This window comes from Castor canadensis, chromosome 12 (assembly GCF_047511655.1).
Source record: "Castor canadensis chromosome 12, mCasCan1.hap1v2, whole genome shotgun sequence".
NCBI classification, from domain to species: Eukaryota; Metazoa; Chordata; class Mammalia; order Rodentia; family Castoridae; genus Castor; species Castor canadensis.
Window position 1 is genome coordinate 70670575 of NC_133397.1, and position 21539 is coordinate 70692113.

General features: G+C 35.1%; 1 protein-coding gene across 5 annotated transcripts in view; it reads left to right on the forward strand.

The window, feature by feature from the left end:
- Ctnna2 (catenin alpha 2) overlaps window positions 1-21539 on the forward strand; it is a 1077131-nt gene that overhangs the window by 1047629 nt on the left and 7963 nt on the right. For 4 of the 5 annotated variants that reach the window (XM_074050079.1, XM_074050081.1, XM_074050082.1 and 1 more), the window contains one exon: window positions 2048-2191. The exons of the other annotated variant lie outside the window; for it this stretch is intronic. In XM_074050079.1, coding sequence (XP_073906180.1) covers window positions 2048-2191 — 144 coding nt within the window. The remainder of the gene's footprint in view (window positions 1-2047; window positions 2192-21539) is intronic. 5 annotated transcript variants of the gene reach the window in all.

The window sequence follows — 21539 nt, forward strand, 5'->3', positions numbered from 1 at the left end:
TACTAACGGACTGTGACCTAAGTTCAGTTTGTTCCATATTTTGTTCTTGTGTTTTAATGTTGGGAGAAGTTTAACTTCTTTATTAAGTAATCAGAAATCTTAAGATATTTGTTGGAAGAATGGACAATTGCTTTACTAACCTTAATGACCTTTAATTTTTTATGACATCTGAGATAAACTCAAATTTCTAAATAATCATTTTTGAAACAGAAATAATGATAAATGGTTAACATATTTCATACAATGGAAGAATAAGGAGATGCCTGTTTTCTAAAACCAATGGGACTTTTATAATTTTTTTAAAAAGCAAGGATAAGCCAACTAGTCAATGCTCATAGGGCCATTAATAGCAAAATCCCATAAATTAATGCTGTTATATGCAGAATTTGAATTTAGACTTAAAAATTATAGAAAATATTAGTACAAAAATTATTAAAACTTTTAAAAGAAAACAGAAATACAGTAAGGAAAATATGTAGACTATCATTGCTTTCTTTAATAAGTACAGAAACATTACAAACAGGAAAAACAGCCTTTTTTCCTTTTTACAAGTTTGATATTATATCCTTTTGTTTTGTCATTAATTCTTTAAAAAAATACTCTTTAGATGTCTTTAACATTTACTTTGAAGTAGAAGATTATTGATTGCTAAATCAATAATCAGATTGAATTTAGTAGCTTCTGTGTTTCAAACTACTACCTAGACTGATAATTTTTCTTAATTTTAAATTGTGAATATTGCAATACATTTATTCATTTAGTAAGCTAAGAACAATAGAACTAGATATAGAAATATGCTGGTTTAAACATAAAATTTTCCCAAATTTGGAATTTTGTTTATCTGCTTATGGAAATAGGCTTTGGGTTTTACCCATTAGTGGTGCCACAAATTGCAAGCTATTATTTTAAATCTTACTTTTGCTCAAATATTTTCTGTGGAAAGAGATGGTTTACTTTTCCTATATTGCACTAAGCAGATGAAGCTCTGCCTTCTTTGTGGTTTCAGGACCTGCTTGCTCTTCAATATCACCCATTACATTTGCCACGTTAGCTACTTTGCAATTTAGTGTTTCATAATTTTTAACTTATAAATCTCCATTTGGGATGTTTCAATATCTTTTCACATCATGTCTGATTTAGCTTAATGAACTGGACTCAGACATTAAACAGAACATTCATAGACAATAGAACAATAGCAGAATTACTTATGTGAAAAAAATTTGGTGAGGTAGTTAGTATTGCTGGATTGCATAAACTTGACCTCTGAGAGTGAAAATGCTATAGAAATCTTGCCATTTGTATTTTGCTACAGTTTTTCAGATGGGCTTTAACTATCCCATTTAGATATGTAGTATAATTGGTACCTACAGAAAAAAAGCTTATAGACATTGTTAGTAAGAATTTACTTTGAGAAGATCTCTTAAGAATGCATTCTAAAAGTAGAAATAGGCCTTGGTTTTTGGCTTATCTTTTCACCATTGGGTACAAAAAGGAACAGTAAAAAGAATTGCAGTTCTATCAAGAATGAATGTATACCAATAAAAGAGGTAAGTATCCCTTTAGTACTGTGTACTAGTTGGATGTGCAGAGGCCGAGAGCTTGACAAGGGTCACACAGCAGGGCGATGGAACCTCCAAGAAAGGCATCTGGGATTTCCCCCATATTATTCCAGGCTTTAAGAGCTGCAGCCCTTGCTTTCTCTCTTGGCGATGTTCACTGCTTTAAATAGGGTATTCATCCCCTTTGAGTCCCATTATAATTGTCCCTTATGGTGCCTGACAAGGCAGGGTGCATCTTCATCCTCCTCCTAGATGGTCAATTTATCTGTTCAAGACCCATAGAGGAATCCAAATGACTGGGCTGCTTAATGTCAAGAAGGCCCACACATATCTCTTTCAGCACCTAATTCCTTCATTTGCCTCTTTCTCCCAGTTAGTTACCCATTCCCTCTTCCACTATCCCTAATCCCTTCCCAAATAGAGTACGGGGTTTTTTTTTCTCTTGCTCTCTCTCTCATTCTCTCTTTTCTGTATCTCTCGGAAATCAGACAGGAGTTCAGAGCACTTTCACTACCTTTTATGAGGTAGATTGTGATGTCATAGATGGGGGCAGGGCTAGTCAACTTTCTACCCACCTCCCAACCTGTGCTGAGGGAGCTCCGATCGGGAGTGGAAGCAGTGATTCCTCCATGGTGAGTAACTTCACTTTCTAATCTAATGTCTCACACTGTAATCATTAATTCTGAAAAATTGGGGGTGGGGTTTCAGGGAAGTGAAGATATGCCCAATCAAGTCCTCTTTATTTACTGTTAATCAACTTTGGGCAAAGGACCTATTTACTTGTTCATTATAAGGGTGAGGAATTCCACAGCACTGATACACTCTTCAATTTAGATCTAAACTTGAGAAGTGAAAATGGTATTTTCATTCCTTTCTCAGTCTTTCTTTCCATTGGGACTGAAAGTCATTGCATATGTGGAATGAATCCATTCTATAGTCTTTGTGAACTTCTCTTAGGAAAGTTAGTCAGGGGGTGTACTCTTCTTTGGAAGATTTTATGATCATAAAATATCCTCTATTGAGATTTTCCCAGAGAATCATTCAGTTCTTCTAAAATTGTAGGGGTAAAATGTGAGGAAAGTGATACATTAGGATTATCGGTAAACTTGGTTTTGGTGTAAACAAATGAAAGCTTGCTAATTGCAATAACAAAAATGTCCATTTTGTGATTTACCTACATTTGAAAAAAAAAAAAGTCATGGTACCTGCAAGTTTAAGGGGACTGTCATTTCAAGGTGCCACAACCAAATCTGCTACATTTTGTTGTTGTTGTATGTCATAACACCGATGCTGTTTTGTAGAGTCTCTTGGTAGTTAAGAGGTGTGAAAAGCTGCTGTTCTTTGTTCCCATTTGGGTTTCTATTACTGATTAATTCTTTTATATGCCTTGCTATTTAGAAAGAAAGATAATCTGTAGTGAGCATTTTTCTCTGCTTCCTTTCTTGTTCTCTCCTGGGTATCTATTAAAACTATCAAGATATATGCCTTTGTATAAAAGGGCAAAGGAAGTTCATAGAATTTTTGAGCAATGTTGAAGAAGTAACAGGGTTTATGTTTTCAAAAGGATTTGGCCATTAGAATATGAGGCCATTTGGCTCTTTTTTGGGGTGAGATGAACACATTTTGGTATGGATCACAGGTATTATGAAATAAATTAAGAGTATGTCATTCAGGTTTTTCAAAGTATACACCCCTAAATAGCCATGTATCAACATTGGTGTTGGAGAACTGTTTTGAGTAGATCTGTCTTCCTTATACCCCAAATTATATACAAATTATATACAAAAAAGCACTAAAGTGGATATCCTGAGGCTGGGGACAGTGTGAAGCAGTTCTGAAAGTATTTTCCCACCTAAGCTTCCTAACCTAAACAATTGATTATAATTGTAAAGATTTTATGCCTGATTAGGGGAAATAGGGCCATATACACTAGTAGGAAGATTTGGGTGACAATTACTAACATTCAATTTAATATTGCAATGTGGGCAGCTAGAATGTCTTATATGTTGGGTTATCCCTCTCAAGTCTCTGATCTATTTTTCATTAAAAGTATTATGCCCCTGAAACCCAGGTAGAAGCAAACCTTCAGTGCTAGAAAGATCTGATGTCTAATCATAGCTCAAGTTTTTAATGTCTTTTATCAACCCCTCAGACAGCTGCCAGGTAAGAAAAGCTCATATTTTACTAACTCTTGGGACACAATCATCTTTGAACTTTGTGAGTTAAGAATGGTTGTGTTGTGCACTTGTGCAAATTCAGAGGGTCTATCATGGAATGCATTGTGCATGCACTTGTTTACCTTCATGTGCATGTTTCATTTATAGTGGTGTTCAGTGTTTTTTTATCTTATATGTATTAAGATTATAATTTAAAAATATATTCATATATTATACTCTAAAGGAGACTGTAAAGTATAACAGAAATTGCATTAATTTTGGGGTCTGAGCATTGGTATGCCAATCCTCTCTCTGTCATGACTAGTTATGTAACTCAAAGTAAACTATTCAGATCTTCTGGGCCTCAGTTTTTCTCATCAGTAAAATGATGGCAGCCGGATGCCAATGGCTCATGCCTGTAATCCTAGCTACTCAGGTGGCAGAGATCAAGATCATGGTTCAAAGCCAGCCTGGGTAAATAGTTTGTGAGACCCTATCTCAAAAGTACCTTACATAAAAAGGGCTTGTGGAGTGGCTCAAGATGTAGGCCCTGAGTTTAAGCCCCAGTACTGAAAAAAAAAAAAAGTGATGGCAGATGTTCTTAAGGTATATCCTAATATATCCCTATTTTAAAATCCTATAGTTTTATGATATATGTTTAAAGAAATTGAATATGGAAAAGGATCAAACAGTTGGTGACATATAGCTTTTATATTGGACATATATTCAATCCAGAAAAATATCACTTCAGTCTGAACTAAGTTTTAAAAACTACTCTCTAGCTGATGTGAGTAGTCCATGTTCTTTTAAGTGAATAATATCATTTCATTAACTTGCTAAATATAACCCACTTGACAGTTATGTATGACTTGACATCTGAAGATAGAATCCATGAATTGTTGTCCTAGAAGACTGATTTTGTTTTGCCCTCCATACTTCTAGGTTTCTACTAGCTAAAGATAAGGTTGTTCTCATCAAGGGCTCCAAAATTCAAAGTTACTTATGCAGTATTGCAGAAATGTCCATGTGGTATTTGAATGTTGATTGGTAGGGAATTGATAGATATTGTGCTATGGGGGATAAAAGAAGTATATTCTGCCTGGCTCTTGTCACTGGGAATATGCAACCTCTTTGGGAGTCTAGATACATGCCATGTGAAAACAGTAAGTGCTCAAATAACTATGAAATAACACTGTGATCCAGTGGGCTAAAGACTTGGTTCAGAACACCCAATGAAATGTCTTAATTTCCAGAAATCACTTTCAGAGACTAAACTTTCTATATAAGAACAACAAAGTTATATGATCAAAGCATAAGAGGGATAGCTTTGTGAGAAGTTGAGGCCTGTAACAGACTCTGAAGGGTGCTTTAGATTTGTGTTATTGCATTAAAGATATCAGGGAAGCATTTCAGGTCTTACAGACCACAGAATTTTTAAAGTATCTGAAGGATATCTTGTTTTTAAAAGTGCCATATATCAAAATCAAAATAGCTGTTTAGCTTCATACATTTTCTGAACCCTTTTCTTCTTAATCATATGCTGACTTTACAACATAAGATATACTTGTTTAAAAGAGTTTAGGAAGATACAAGTGAGTGAATTGCAGTTGTATTAAGATAAAATCAGGCAGCCATTTTCTCAGTTGCACAGGTCACATGACCATATTCAGAACCAACGATGGAAAAGAAATAAAAGGGAAGGATGAGGCAAAAAGAGACTAGCTCTGAAGATATCTGGTTTTTTGATGAAAGTAGAATGGAATTATCATTTTGGAGATATTGACAGGTTTAGAAATATTAGATGGTAATGGAAATGTCCATAAGCTAATAACCATGTAACAAGGATGGTTTTCCACAGCAAACAGAACCTTCTCTGTGTGTTAAGTGAGAATCATGCCAGGCTCTCTGTCCTCAAAATGTCACTGTTGATAAGGTCTAAACACTAAGTAAAACTATGATTATGCAAGTCTCTTCACTGATACTGTTGGGAAGAAGTTACTGATTTACGTATGACTTACCCACATTGAGAAATAAGAGCTCTTAAGTCTGAAAGTCATTCTGTTGTTGTAGATTCAGAGATGATTTATAGTGTGTACTTTGCATCATTTTGAGGGAGCTGTCTTTTGTATTTCATATCATCCAAATTCCTTCCATGTTATTACCTTGATGTTTATCACAGATTGGATTTCCAATGAATAGAGCTGCTCTATCACCAAGGCCCTTTCCCAGATTCTGAGGACTTCATAAGGATGTGGTTTAAATCACCCAGGAAAATGGATCTTAATTTCTTGATGTTATTTAAAGTTTTAGTTTTAGAATTTATTATTTAAAGCAATTACTTTTGTAGGCTAAGCTAGTCTATATAGGAAAATAAAACTATTGTTCCTACAAAGGAACAATCATATGATTGAAGGTAGTTTTGCTAAGCAAAATAAATGTGCTCTCTTATATCTAATTTTTCAAAAGAAGTTCAAATAAGACTTAAAATTTTGTAGAATACTCATTGTAGATTATTAAAGGAAGGTAGAGGTATTACAATTGTTTGTCCTCATGGATGGCAATTATTTTCCTTCTTGAACCCGACATGTTCCTGCAGATCATTTTAGAAATAATCAGGTCTGTAGCTCAACATTAAATGTGCATACTCTCTCTACAACAAAATTAGAGATAAGGGCAAAACAGTTTCTGCTGGGTATTGGGGGGGGAGCGGGAGGGGGTGGAGTGGGTGGTAAGGGAGGGGGTGGGGGCAGGGGAGAGAAATGAACCAAGCCTTGTATGCACATATGAATAATAAAAGAAAAATGAAAAAAATAAATGTGTAACATATGATGTCCATTGTCTTGGGGACTATGAATGCATAAAAGAAATTACAGATGACAGATACATGAACCAGAATCACTTCTCCGAGTGATTACTCAGAGAAGTGTGTACAAGGTGATTTGAGCATTTATATGGAAAAGGGGAAAGATTCAGAGACAGCTTCATATGAAAAATCTTCATAGGTGAAGTATCTGCATTGAAAAATCTTCATAGGTGAAGTATCTGCATTGAATAAGAGTTTTCTAGGTAGAGGAATGAAAGGAATATCCAGAAGAGAAAAAGAACTCCTGGTATTGAGGTATATATGTATTTTAGGCTGAATGGGCCTGAAAATGTCAGAGAGGGGTGGAAAGATGGAGATAGGCAAAAGATGAAATTAAAATGGTAGCTTTTTGATCCAGGTAATGTTAACTTAGTGTTTTTCATAGTGGTCTGGATTATCTGCATGCCAAACCCAACAAAGGGTGGGAGGAGTCTATTAAAATGCAGAATTCGGAGCTAACTACAGATCTCTTGAGTCAGGATTATAGGAAGTAGATTCTTGGAATCTGTAATTAACTACCCACCCCCCCAACACATACCTGGTGATTCATTTTCACACTTAAGTTTCAGAATCTCTGCACGGCAACAAAACTGACTCATCTCCGTTCTTGGAAGAAGTTTCAGGGAAAAAAAATTAAAACATTAGGAGTAAAAGATTTAAGAAGAGACAGGAGTTAAAGTTAATATAAGAATATCCTCAATAAAATTGTTTTAAACTTCTGTTAAGTATAAAGAATTACTAAATTATGCTATTAAATTTCCTTAAAGAAAGGGTATAAGGCTGTAAATATTTCAGACTCTCAACTTTCTTTTGTCATGTTCCAATACAAAGAGTTAAAGAGGATCCAAGCTAAGTAACTCTTCATCAAGTTGTGCCAAGATGAGTGAGAGGAAGCAGTCCAGAAAAATATTGTTTCTGGATGGTTTCCTTTGGTAGAGCTATTTGACTACTTTCTTTGAATTATGTGAACATCATTGAAAAAAAATATATATTAACATTCTCATAAAGACTGGAAAAAATCATGTGCTCATGCCAATATTATGTATGACCTAAATGGTCCATGTTGAAAGATGTTAATTGCATAGCTATGTTTGAGTCTACAATCATTTAGAATTGCTACATTTCTTCTCTATTTTTCTTTCATGGACAGTAGCTATTACAGATATGTAGAAAGCTAGAGAAGTGCTCAAAGATGCAGAAATAGGAGACCCTTGTGAGATATTTTACAAAGACATGAGAAAGATGCTTGGTCTGTATGAAGGTGTGCCTCAGTTCAGGCAACAAGGATTGGGTCTGGTTTTAACCCCCTTGTTGCTTTGCACACACCTCATTCAGAGGTGCCAGATTGCCAGAATGTTCCATAATTTTTTTGAGAATGTTTTTGGAAGTCAGGAGATGATAAAGAACCCTGTTTTTGTTGTTGTTGTTGTTTTCAGTTTCAGTGTCTTTGCTTGGCAGATATGGAATTACTATCATATTCTAGAAATAGCTGACAACTAAGATGCCAGTGCTTGCCATTAATTGAGCAAATAGGTTTTGGCATAAATTCTGGTAGTTTTCTTTTGTTTTCCTGTGATAAGGATCAAACTCAGGGCTTTGTGCATGCTAGTTAAATGCTTAAATCTTGAGTTCCATCCCCTCTAACTAATACTTCTTATCAAATAAATATACCTCTGTCATTGTTCTCTTATACTAGCAAAAGCAAATACAACTGTGAGTGGGTTCTAAGATGCATCAGGCAAAATTATTTACCTCAAGACCTAGCATTTTTACCTGAATAAAAGCTGAGATAGAGAATAGTAAAAACCATATGGTTTTGATTGTTAGAGATTGGAAAAATAAGCTAAAGACAATGTTCTCTGAAAAGTTAAAATAATAAGCAGGATATTGTTATTAAATGTAAATTTGGAAACCAAATCTGTTTCTTTTCAATGGATAGTACTGGGAAACCCTGATATTCTCTCTGGGCTTTTGCTTTTTATATATAAGTTAGAATAGTAATATCTACTTAAAGGGACAATTGCATCCAGCAAATATCAATTATTATTATACTAGCTAAGGTATAATGAAGGCACAATATATCTTAGCACAAGCATTATGCTAAGCATTTTAAACTCACTATGAGTTTTATTTTTGCCATCATCCTGAGGAGGAGACACTATTGTCCCAATTAGAAATTTAGGAAAATCAGGTTCTGAGAATTTCAGTATATGGAAGTTCACAGTCCCTGGGTGATACATTATAGTGCTTTAGGAAGGCTCCCTTGATTTTGTCCCACAACACAGTGTGTTTTCTGTGGCATTCCTTTTGTGGCTTTAATATAATTATTTATAAGCTATCTTAGATAAATGTGTTTGAATGTTCATTTCCCCTGTTCCTGATTTCTTGTACAATGAGCACATAACATGTATTTAATGTTAGGGTTTTTAAAAACTATACCTTCTTCTATCTTAGTATTTTTTCACATGGAAAAATCCCAATTGATGATTCTGAGGTCTAGCATCCATTCATTCTTTATTTCTACATAAAAGCACTGGACTTTATTTTAAATGCTAGACTTCAAAGTACAATGTTTACCTAATATTTGGAGCCAAAAATCAAATAATTAACAGTTTTTTCCTAACTGAATTCCTTTATAATTTACTTTGTTCAATTTTCTGATTTATTAGATAGATTTTCTTTTTTTGTTTTTAAGATTATGGCATGGAAACATAGAATTGTTCTAAAAAGAGCTGAATTAATCAAATTAGTAGTTTATTTCAAAAAGAATTTAAAAGGAACATGGTTTCATCTGCCTTCCTATCAGAATATCATCATATGTTAAATTGTTAAACAATTTCATTGAAATATGAAATATTGATTTTAATTAAGTATCCTAAATTATTAATGCCTATTAACAGTAATAATGTGTATATAGCCTTTCATATGTTTTAATTAGATTTGGAATCAACTGTTTGTGATAAAACATGAGATATGTTTATATTTTTCACATGGAATATGTTTATTTGTAGTTCAGGGACCATGCAATGTGTCATTGAAGAGCTACACACTAACTTTATGGGGTCTACTACTACAATTAGTATGTGGCTCCTTCTAAAGTTCATCTTTTGGTCCAAGACATCTTTTAATGCTCCATCTTTCCATTTTCCATACAGGAAGAAGTGAGAGGTCAAAATATCACGCTTATTTTCTGTGTTTGCAACCTTTAAGGAAGTTTCCGAGAATATCCCCCCACCACCACCCCCAACAAGTTCTGCTTATATCACTATAACTACACTTCACTGTAGAAAGAATGGGGATTAAGATAGGCACATTGCTGCTCTGATTAAACTTGAAATGACACTAATAAGGGGAAAGAAATCAAGAATATTGGGTGGGCAATGAAGACAGGATTCTTAAAACAACGATTATATCATTCCCATAAGATTAGATTAGAAATTCGCAAGGATTCAGGAGAGAATCAAAGCTATCTTATAGTAGCTAGGATGTATTGACAAGCCTAGTCTGTGTAATTTTTTGAAATTCAAATTTAGGTGTTATGTAAATAGTCTAATAGGCCCTACATTTTTTGAGAGAATTAAGAGAAGTAATTTGCTACCTACAGTCTAGCTAAGAGGATGGTAACTTTAATGTAAGGAAAAAGGCTTTATCCTAGATGCCTTCTTTGGCAGAATTGTACTGGCAGATGGAAGCCGGCGATGAATTCTCTGAGTAGTGCAATGACCCTCATCTTATGAGGAGTCTTTAAAAAATATGTATATTTGTGATGAGTTAGCCTTGAGGTGGTGGTTCTTACAAGTGTATGCCTTTCATTAAGTGGAGCAAAAATTGAATTCATACTTGCAGGAACTGGCTATCAGGGAACTTATTGGATCTGAGCCCCATTTTTCTCAGCTATAAAATGAGAATGAAGTTTTACTTCACCAGGTTGTTATTAGGATTGAAATGTGTTCATGTGTGCCCCATATTTAGCATGGTCACTACAATGTAGGTGCACTAAACAAATGCTTAGTAGTATTTATTATTTTGTTGCTTCCAAAAGACTTTATAGTTTTTTTTTTTGATGATGTAGGTCCCACCTTGTTCTCTTTCATCATATCTACCCCACCCAATCTAGCTGCTGAACATATAACAGTGAACAATACAGCCAAGATCTCTGCCCTCAAAGAAATTGTTACCTTTTGTCATTATGAGTTCTAGAGCAATCACTTAGATGATGGCTGAAAATAGTGAAGAGAATGACTTCAATAAAGAAGTGAAGTAGTGGTTCTTACATTTCAGTCTAGAGAAGAATTATATGGTGATTAAAAAATAAAAATTCCCCAGACTTCATTTCTACAGTTCTGAAACTAAAGTTTGAAGAAAAACTAGGAATCAGAATTCTATTGCCAAGTTTCATTCCTGATACAGATAATTTATGGACACTATTCGAAAAACACTGCCTACGAAGAGGAAAGAGGAGAGAAATAGGGCCTATGGTGATAGCTTCCCAAGATAGAAAGGCCTCTTTTCTATTAAAACTTTGGTTTGTTTTGCTAGATAATTCAGTCTCTACTAATCTGGATAGTTCTTTGGTGTGGCAGCTTGTTGTGGTTAGCCATTGTAGTATATTTACTAACATCTCTATTCTTCCCACTCTATGTCCATTGTAACCTGTCTTCTCCAGCAGTGATAATCAAATGTTCCCTGAGATCAGAAAATTGCCCCTAGAGGATAACCATAGGGTTGGTTGCAATCTTGACTTTTTACCTAGTATATGGATACCCTGTGAAATGGAGCTTATTCCTTTCCTTTAAAAGGGTAAAAGATGGAAAATGCAATACTTCCAGATTCACATTCAAACCCTCATTCCTGTCCCTAGTGTCATGATGTGAAGGTGCACTTCCTAAGAGCAAAATTCCTGAGAACCCATCACAGTTGTTCTTTGGCCATTCCCTGCTTATACTTGTTAAAAGTTTTCATCCACCACCCCACCTTGCTGGTTCTCCAGATCACCTGTCTTAGAGATTCATACATTTCTACTCTCAAAGCAATTAAGGGTTTCATTGAGAATGTTTAGGAAAAAAAAGTTTAAGACAAGGTAAAATTATGTAAATTTCTTATATTTTACAGCAAGAGTATTGCGATAAAAACAATTGAATTGTTTTCACAGCATTCGAAAATGCTAATCCTAAATATATCTAATATGCATGATTTTTTTAATTTTTAAAGTGCTATGAAACAACTGAATTGTTGTACTTTATATGTTTAATTTCTTATATGTTAAGAGAACAAATACTACATTTTAAAATGAAGGGAAAAATGAAAGTGATAGACTGTCTTCTTCCTTAAAATATTATATTTTTATAATATCTAACACATTAGACTAATGGTCTTCTTGGAATTCAAATTATTTATATAATTTTTGAGAAAATATTTAGAGTAATACCAGTAATGTGGAAATTATTGCCAGATGAGTCTTGAAACTAAGGAAATCATAGGTAGAAAGTCAATGTTTCATTGTTTAACATTCATTTTTTAAGAGCTAAAATTGGAGTACTGTAACAGGTGGCAGCCCCAGATATAACAGAAATCACTCAAATATGTGCCTATGGTATATTTGAAGAATTTGCGTTGGCATTTTTAGTGTATCAAGTAAAGAAATAATGAGGCAACCTTTACATCTTGTAATAAATAGAAAGGTGGTTTAACTTTGTCAAAAACTAGATTCATAGGAGCTCCAGGATAGGGATTGTGCCTTGAAGAAACTTTCATCTTAATATTAGATATAACTACTAGTAGGGACAAGATACCGTATCCTATCTCCAACCCTTTAATGCTTGTCTTTGTTCCCTGGTTAAAAGTTGTCATCTTCTTGGAATTAAAGAAGTACTTTCCCCCCCTAAAGAAGTTTTCCAATTTCGTATGTTTGAGTCTTTCTTTCAAAGGAACCACTAATATTTTTTTCTATGATTTTTGGCAATACTGTTATGCATTTCCAGTCTTTTAAGGATTCTGTTCCCTTTAATCTGATTTTTTTGAAAGTTTCTTATATAGTTCAGCCTCTTTTGCAAGGGAACAGACAATATGTTGTTCATCCATAAAGGTTCTTTGTTGAACCAGAGAAATAATATTTCCAGTTTTAGATTGAAGAGAACCCTCAGTGCTTTTGCTGCATTGCCCCTAAAGTACATTCACTCCAGGAGAGAGAATAGAAGGTTCCAAACTAGGCCAAGCCCTGACAGGCACCTTATGGGGAAGCATTCTGGCTTCTAAGGAGAGCCACCTTAATGCACTTTATTTGTTCCTTAAAAGCATTTGGAGCTGTGATGTATTGCTAAATACATTATTTTAAAGGACAGAGGTTATGCACTTGCATGTATGGTAATTATCTATTAGCTAGCAAGTTTCTTTCCTCTAAGTCTCAGTTCCCTATCTGTAGAATGATGGAGATAGAGTCATGCATGGCAATATGTAGGACAGATCTAATTGAATGAGAAATTCAGTATACATGAAATTAGAAAATATCTAAAGTATATTAACCCCCAAATGATAGATACCAAACTTTTATTAGGCAGAAGTTTTATTTTATACACCAATTGAAAGGGCAGCCTGAGCTAAAAATCTATCACTGAACTGACCAAAGACCGATCCCAATATGGCTTACCTGTGGCTAGCCTTTATAGAGAACATACCATGCAAGAAGAGACAAAAGTATAGCTATGGAGAGATCAAATGTACACAAAGCTTTTGAAGACAAAGCAGCAAATAAGTAGCAGTTATTTGATTCTAATAAAAAATGCATCAGAATTGAGATGGAAGCATGAAATAGTGATTCATGGATGATCTGGCAAACTTATATTATGAATTTGGTCTCTCTTCATCTTTTTGTTGAATTATTCTGTTTTTGGGTTGTACTCCATAGCCAATTTAAAGGTTCCTCAAAGCATGGTTCCTGTGTGCTTTCTCTAAAAACTATGTATTCTGAGTATTCTCTATAAATGAAAAATTTGAGATTGTAACTACTACCCCACTGATACTGCATTCAGAATTATGCTCACTGTCAGGGCAGTGAAGATGACAAGTCTCCTTTGGGAAGTACTTTAACTTTGTCTTGCTGGGGCTCATAGTGTATCTGTTGCTCCAGTCATCTTTTTAACTACTCGCATCTGGTGTGTGTGGGGGGTTTCTGGAGCACCTAAGTATTCCAATAAATTAAGATGAATTTAAGGTGATCCCCTAATGTACTCAGAAATTACATAATAATTTACAGTCACATACTTTTAAAAGTGTTTTTAAGTTTACTTATTCATGTGGACCTCAGAATAATTTGTGAGATATATTATGATTAACTTCATTTTGCAATTGAAGAAATGAAAACTCAGGTTACTAAAGTGTTCAAAACTTTTATAGGCAGCAAATCACATAGGCAAGACTTAGCCAGTTTCTCTAATGTATAGTTTTGTGTTTTGGGCAATTTTATTACTGATTTGTCTTTGCTCTATATACTAGTAGTTGGACAAGAAATACATGAAACAGCATGTATCAGATGGTGTAATGGTAAAAATATCCATAGTTCCTACACACTTGTCAGCCTCACATCACATCATGGTGTCCACTGGATGGCAAATTAAAAGGCTATGTTGTAGAAATGTAGAATAATTTTTTTTCATAATTTTTGGATAAATAGAAAGTAGTATGTGTGGTGTCTTGGAGTCAGGAGAATTAGATCTTCTTTTCTGTCAAGTTTTCCTTGAATAATTAGAGGCTTCTTTTTTGTTTGTAGTTGCTGGAAAGAAAATTAGAATGTAGGCAATGATGTCCTTACCACTGTTAGTTTAGATCTCATGTGAATTATGCTTATAAGTTTGTATGAATTTGTTTCCTTTGTGTTATAAATCACCCTCATAACTGCTTGTGAGCAGTTAGCACATATCATAGACCATGCTTACCTCTAGGTCAATGCCACCAACAGCCCAGAATGAAGAGGCTAGAACAGGAAAATCCTATGGGGGATTTGTCTGCTTAAGGAAAACTGCATGTTGTGTTACAATGGACTGAAAGTCAGTTTTACCAGATATGAATATCATGAACCTGAGTTTCCCCAAACATTAAATTTTATCTATTTCAGTTTCCTCATCTATAAAGATGGGATGATCGCATCCACTGTATACATCTTTTGAGGATTAGAGATCACTTGTTTGGGGACCAGCAGTAGGCATAGCAAATAGTTCAGTGCCTTGTAGATGCTTAGTACTTTTAATAGGGTTAAGGTTCTTTATTTTTAAACTAAATGTTTTGTAAACTAAAATTGATATTTTTTTAATGTATCATACATTAATAATGAGGGAAATTTCATTGTGATAATTCCATACATGATTACAGTATATCTTGAAGAAGTTCACACCCTCCATTATATTCCCTTTCTCTCTCCTCCTCTTATTCCCACATTCAGATGGCATTTGGTATATTTCATTAAAAAAAGCAATAACTAAAAACAAAGAATTAAATTCTGTCATTTTTCTGAGCAAAGGTTGGCCTTGAAACTCTACCACTCAGGTAGAGAGAGAAATCATAAGATATATTTTGCAGTTTACTTTATTATGTCCCTCAATTTTGCTCTCCTGACATTTTTATGGTTTTGGGTTTACTTCCAAGGAAGAATCAACAGGTAGAAAGAAAAAAAAAAGTACTGAAATACCCATTGTGTCATAGCTTTGTGTCTTTAGATTACCTTTTTTTTTGGCTGTGCTAGGAATTGAACCAATGGCCTTGGACATGTTAGGAAAGCACTGTACCTCTTGAGTCAATCCCCAGGCCCTTTTATTTACATTTTGTTTCTGAGGTATGGGATCCTAACTTTGCCCAGGCAGGCCTCAAACTCATGATCTTCCTGCCTTCACCTTCCAAATAGCTGGGATTATAGATAATCACTTCCACATCTTGGCTAGACAAGACTTTTCATTTGATTAAACAACATTCAACAAGCATGGAGGATCCTATTCTAGGCATTTATGTCAGGTGTTTGGAATATAACAAGTGTGTGGGTAACAGTACACAAGAAAAAAGTGTATGGATGGTGATAAGAGGATAGAAAAATGCAGCATGAGGGCAGGAATGATCCTGTCATTTGAAAAGTATGAGTAGGGCAGTTTTCAACAATATGCTGTTATTTAAATCTGCTTTAAATTCAGACTGAGGTAGGAAACCATTGGAGGGTAGTGATAAGAGAAGTGACATTATTTGAACTAATTTAATAAAATCCCTCAGTTCTAGCTTTTGTTAAACAGTAGAATAAGGGAGTGGGAATGCAGCTCTGTGGTAGAGCACTTGCTTTGCACATGCCCTCCCCAGAAGACAGAGGAAAGGGGTTTAGAGTTGGAAGCAAGGAGAGTAGTTAGGGGTGGGGGGGATTATTTTAACAGTTCAGCAAGCACATCTGATGAGTTGTTGAGGTTGATAAGAAGGCAGAAGGTGAGAAGAGGTTGCCCTCCCACTGAAAGGGAGAAGACTGTGAAAGGAGCCAATTTTGGGCTGGGGTGGAATGAATCATAGAGCTCTTGCTGACTCTGGAAGATTGGGAAAAGTCAATAAGAAAAGGTCTGCAAAAGATTAGCTCATTCTCTAAATGCCAAAAGATCTTTGTGAAGATAACTATTTCAAGCACCTGAAATAGAATCTGTACAGAAATTTACAAAGATTAATGGTTACAACTCATTGAGATGTGTTCTGAAGTAAAGGTAGGAAATGCATACCTGGGGTATACAGTGGTCACATGGAAATTATTTCAATATGTGCTAACATTGGTAAGTGGGATTACAGCTCACAAGGGAAAAAGCAGTGACCAGAAAGAAAACGATTCAGAGGGAGTTATTCTGTGTCTACTCAAAAATGTTTTAAAGTAGACAGAAAAATGTGTTCAATTATAAAAGCTAAGGATCAACTACTCATATTTAAAACTAATTAAAATTACTGGATTTTAAACCATGCATTATACTGAAGATCTCTTATGAGCACTTGAATAATGGTACCATTTCTTCTTGTCTTAATTCTCATTTCTATCACGAACAAAGAGTGAACATTTTGAGTTAATGCAATGAATTAATTTATATAACTACATATGTGTTTAACATTTCACTTCAGTTTTCAGTATTTTATGTGAAAGATCATTGCTCATGAATTATGTAGAGATAAAATTATGATATTGGAGAAAAATTAATGTTAATATACTACAGCATTCCCCCTTAAGACAGAAGATATGTTACTAGGCCCAGTAGATGCCTAAAATCATGGAAAGTATGGAACCCTAAATACTAAACTTATAACCCCCAGTTGCTAAGTGACTAATGGGAAAATATGGGAAGATGGTGGAAGATCTCATCACACCACACAGAGGAGTATGCAATTTAATACTTAAGAATTATTTCTGGAATTTTTTATTTATATTGACTGTAGGTAAAAACTATGGAAAACTATTTATTTATTTTATTATTGTTGTACTGGGACTACATTGTGACATTTACACAAGTTCTTATACTATATCATAATTGAATTCACTCCCTCCATCATTCTCCTTTACCTGCCTCTCCCATTCCTGAAATAAAACTATATTTTTAAATAAAGCATAGTTTATGCAGGTGACATGAATCAAACTAGAGGCTTCTGTGCAATCCTATGTGTATAACTAGAAGGCTCAGAGGGCACAGTAAATGGGTTGCATCTTGATTTCTGACCCTCTTCATTGCTAGTGTTTAAACTGTTTATTAAAAGGAATTCTGAGGTCTTGTCTAGGACCAGTAGGAAAAAGGACTATGATTGATTGTGATAAGGGTACCAGTGAAGAAGTGGTAGAAAGAGTCACACACAATAATCATCCTTGCTTCAATGGTTCTGAAAGGGGCTTAGACCTTTGTCAAGTATTCTTTGTCCAATTTTGGTGCCAGTCCTATATCTTACTATTTCTTGACTTTTATAGGCTTTAGCCAAGGCAACATCCTTCCTTAGGTTTTGACCTTTAATGATCTTGGATTTTTAACTTACCTTAATTGATTAATAAATGTATGCACAGTAGGGAAAAAGGCCGGAAGATTGGTATGATTATGTTCTGAGATGAGATATTCCGTACGCTTAAAGAATATTGAAATCTATTAATATATTTGAATGATAAGGTTGGCCTACCTTGAGATGGCAAGTTCTAGATCCAGTGGTTTGAAGATGAAAAATTATCCATTTATAACTCCTTTGTATCAAGTGCATTTAGGAAAACAGGCTAGAGAACCAAAGTGGTTTGTTTTCATGGGTTTCAGAGGTTCGTCTTCAGTGACTAATGGATTTTTCAGGTAGCTAGGGATCTCAACTGGGGCCTGAAAACAATATAAACTGAGAACTGAATGAATTTCCCTTTCCAAGTAACACCGGTCTTTGTAATAAGAAATATCTAGAAATAATATCTAAACCAAAATGTATAGCTTGAATTTTAGGCCCTTTAAGTGGTTGTATAAAAATATTTCACATTAACTATTTTTGATATTTCCCAAATTAGGTCTTTAAACATTGTCCTCCCAGAGTAAATAGTCTTTTCTCCATCTCTGGGTAAGAGCTGTCTTGACTTTCTAATATCAGCCTTCCCCTAATCAATATCAAGTTCTAAATATTCTTATTTTTAGTATCACATTCTACCACATATTTTCTTGTACTGAATCTTTTTTTTTTTTTTTCTTGGTGAGATGGGGTTGGAACTCAGGGCTTCATGCTTACAAAACAGGCACTCTACTGCTTGTGCCACACTGCCAGCCCTTTTTTCTGTGTTGGGTATTTTCAAGATAGGATCTCATGAACTATTTGCCTATTCTGGCTTTGAACCGCCATCCTCCTGATCTTTGCCTCCTGATTAGCTTGGGCCTGTGCCACCAGTGCCGAGCTGCGCTGGTTTTGTCCAGGCTGGCCTCAAACTCATGGTTTGAGGTTTGATCTCAGCCCCTCAAGTAGCTAGGGTTACATCTTAAGCCACCAGTACCTGGCCCTTGTACTAAATTCTGAGTCTTTTTTTTTTTTTTCTTTGCTGAAGGATGCAACAGTTCTAGAGAGGATAGAGATCTTTTAATGTTTTTCTATTCCTTTATCCCTAATCCATTAAAAATATAATATTCAGGAATTAAGAGAAGGTCAAGGTAGAAGTAGCTTCAGTAAGAGGAGAATTAATGAGATCTCAAAATGTTAGATGGAGGAGACCTTGGGAAAAAAGTAAGGAGGAGGAGGTATAAAAAGAAAAACGTAAGTTTTAAAATACCCTTTTTTGGATTCAAATGGTGATTTGAGGGAGCTGGGATGAAGTAATAAAAGCCAGGGTTTGTTTGAGGGCTTACCATCTGCCAGGCACTCACTCAGTTCAAAGGACTTTATATCATTTAGCATTTAGTAATCTTAGGAAGGACTAATTTCATTTTTTTTCACTTGGAGGTCCAGCTAGTTTAACAGCTTGCTTAAGAACACATAGTCAGTGATAAGTACAGTATAATCAGGACTTGAACTCAAGCAGTGTTTGAGTCTTAGCCAAGGCTTGTCACTGTAAAAGAAGAAAAGGTGGAAAGGGAAGGAGCAACAAGGAGGGCAAGAGGTAAAACATGAAAGTATTTCCAGAGGAGAGAAGAATGTGCAGGACTTGGAAGAAAGGTTCAGAAGAGGTGAGCACATGAATGAAGAAGGGACCTTATGATACAGTTTCTTGTGGTTAAATGTGGGAAGAAGTGAAACAAGAGGAATAATCAAAGACCTTCAGATTCTTCTCACTTTGCAGTCTTCTGCTAACCAGCACTCAAATGGGAGCCCTCAATTCTTATAGTCTACTCTTCACTCAGTGGCTAGTCTCTGCATGGTGGCAGCCATTTAATTAAGTACACTTCAGCATTTATCAGCAGATCCTAGGGTTATACAAAGTTAGGCTCTTCTGATAGTGAGGGGTTCATTTTGTAAAAACTCTGGGTTCTTGAACAAAGGGCTCCTGATTATGGTATTACTATTTCTGGAGAGAGAATGTGGAAACAGAAGGATCAAAAGTAGTAATGCTTTTCTGTAGGGAAGGCAAAAAGGAGTCTGAGTGCTTTGAAGAGTTGCTGTAAGACTTAAATGTTGCGAAGTAAACCCATGCTGATCTACACACTCAGTGATATCATGGCCAATAATTAATGTATGATGTACTTATGTGACATAAAGGGTGTCTCTCTGCTCAGGAATATTTCTCAATTATGGTGAGTGTCTGAAAATTCATTGGCATTTGTTCCCTTGATGGAGTTCTTTCCTAACAGTATATATATTTTTTAATATGGAAGCAAACAATTTAGAGATGATCTCTGGACCAGAAGATCCTGAAGTGTGGGAAAAAGGAAGGACTAAAGGAAGGAGATAAGAACAGAGAAAGGAGGTGGCTATTCCTGTTCATAATTTTCCAAGGGCCAGCACCTCTCAAGATTCTTAATTTCTTTGAGATTCCAAGTTTAGCAAGAATGCCTTGTTTTGGGTTTAGCAAAAACTGTTCTTCCTTTAATGGTGGGAAAAATGGCTCAAAGCCATATTTAGGAAATTTGTTGACTGTAATTAAACCTTCGTGGTAGTCCCTAAGGTTTACTTACCTATAATTGAAAAAATGCAAATGAAGACAGTTAATCAGTGAATTGGCCAACTATGAAGTGCTACTACCCATCTAAATGAATTAAAACCGAAGACACAAATATGTCCAGTTGAGAAAGCTACCTGAGAACCCACTGGTAAATTTCTTAGCAAGGCTCTGGAGATTTTTTCTTAGACTGTTTGAGAGTGCAGTGCCTTTTTGCTAAGGTCTTTGCCAATTTAATCTTAGCTATCATTACATACAGATTTTCTAATAACTGGCCTTCAGCATTGGTAAAGCACCAGCTGCCTCTCTGACATAACTCAGAGAAGCCCTGCAGAAAAAATAACAGACTTCTTCTTGTCCTCCTTTGTATCATGATTGATCTTCTATTTAAAGCTTTGAAATACTTGCTTTCCATGACCCAGTATTCAAATAAGAAGAATAACCCTGGGGCTCAGTATCTTTGCTAACATTTGCCATGGTTCAATACATGTTTTAATATTACTTGTTTAATACAGTTTTAAACAAAAAGTACGATATACTTGTGATGCTCACTTTCACCTCAGATACTACACTTATGCAGCTAATTTTTATCACTTGACTTAAAATGATCCCTTAAAATGTTTTGCACTTCTGTTAGTACTTATATCCTTAATGATTTCATTAATTGACAACTCATAATATGGTGTCAATACAAAGAAGTGTACAATATTTCTAAAAATTGATGTGGGAACAAAACAGTGAAGCATCATTTTGATCAGATGTTGTCAGTAGTCAGATAGGTAGTGATAAAAATGAAAGGTACTAAACAAGCTAATACAAATGTAGAAATAGAAGTACAATGGACAATGTATCTGTACGGTAAACTATATCTCATTTTTGACAACTCTGTCACAGTGTGAACTCTTGGGGGAGGGAGGTAAATGTTTCCTTTCCCATGTCACTTAGTAGATTCTGAGAGAGCAAAATATCATGATTGACTAATAATGCCTGCCATGTACACTATAAGTGGTAAATTACTGCCCTGTGTTCCTCGCTGTCACTGTCTAAGGAGGAAGGAATCCAGCTTTGCTAACTTACTTCATTGCTGATGCTTGAGGAGGAAGAGTGAGTGGACCAGAGCACTGCAATGAGGGCTTGCCATAAAAGAAATGTCTGTTTTCCTGCAAACAAATATCCTGAGATGGCTTAAGTGGGAAAAGATACAATTAGGCTGTACTTTTTCACCATGTCTTTCTTTGCTTGAGTTATTTATTTCTCTGGACTTTCCTAAAGTTATTTTTTTTAAGTGTTACTGATATACACTTTGGAAAAAATAGGCAGATATTTCAAGGTATTTCAAATGTATCAGTTTCTAAGGAGATCAAATACCT